This window comes from Phytophthora parasitica (assembly GCF_000247585.1).
Source record: "Phytophthora parasitica INRA-310 unplaced genomic scaffold supercont2.84, whole genome shotgun sequence".
In the NCBI taxonomy this organism is placed as follows: domain Eukaryota; phylum Oomycota; class Peronosporomycetes; order Peronosporales; family Peronosporaceae; genus Phytophthora; species Phytophthora nicotianae.
In genome coordinates this window covers 36,333-37,158 of record NW_008649070.1, presented here as the reverse complement: position 1 = coordinate 37,158, position 826 = coordinate 36,333, and the positions used below count along the sequence as shown (strand labels likewise).

Here is an 826-nt window from a genome sequence, read left to right as displayed (position 1 = left end):
TGACACCGGCACCGGACACCGAAGCACCAACAACCCCGACGGCCACCACTGCCCCCTCGACGCCTGCGACGGACGCCCCTGCCTCAACGCCTAGCTCGATTCTAACTCCGGTCACGAACCTGCTTACGCCAGCTCCTACAACAGCGCCTTCGACAGAAACTACGGCTCCGTCGACGACCACCGCCCCGTCGGTGCTGGACCCCATCACGGACTTACTGACGTCGGCGCCTACGACGGCTCCGTCAACGACGACGACGCCATCGGCGACGTCGCCGCTGGATCCAGTTACTGATTTGCTCACCACGGCTCCTACGACGGCACCGTCGGGGACCACAGCTCCGTCACCGGCGACGCTCTTGCCGGACCTCCCGACCCTGGTGCCTACCGCTACGACCACGCCATCTGCCACGTCCACACCGACCGCGACGGAATCGCCTGCGACGCTCTTACCTGATCTTCCAACGCTAGTCCCTAGCGCCACGACGACACCAACGACGACGAGCTCGCCTGCTACGCTCTTGCCGGATCTCCCGACGCTGGTTCCTAGCGCTACGACGACGCCGTCGGCCACGACCACGACCACGCCGGCCGCGACGGAATCGCCGGCGACGCTATTGCCGGACCTTCCGACGCTGGTTCCTAGCGTCACAACGACGCCGTCCGCAACGGATTCGCCCGCTACTTTGATCCCGACAACCGACATTCCTGTTACGCTGATCCCGTCGACGGACACGCCGGTGACGCTGACGCCGGGAACTGAAAGCCCTGCGACTCTGACGCCGGGGACCGAAACACCGTCTACTGCGACGCCATCCACGGAGACCCC

The 826-nt window shown here is 65.6% G+C and overlaps 1 protein-coding gene across 2 annotated transcripts in view; it reads right to left on the bottom strand.

Annotated features, from left to right (window-relative positions):
- PPTG_24331 overlaps window positions 1–753 on the bottom strand; it is a gene marked incomplete at its 3' end in the record, with an annotated part of 3,930 nt that extends 3,177 nt beyond the window's left edge. The window contains exons 1-2 of one of the 2 annotated variants that reach the window (XM_008916480.1): window positions 604–753; window positions 128–435 (exon numbers count right to left, since the gene is read on the bottom strand). In XM_008916480.1, coding sequence (XP_008914728.1) covers window positions 128–435; window positions 604–703 — 408 coding nt within the window. In that variant the 5' untranslated portion in view covers window positions 704–753. Of the gene's footprint in view, window positions 1–127 lie in introns of both variants that reach the window. The other variant, XM_008916479.1, reaches the window with a different exon arrangement.
- Between the last annotated feature and the right edge of the window lie 73 nt (window positions 754–826).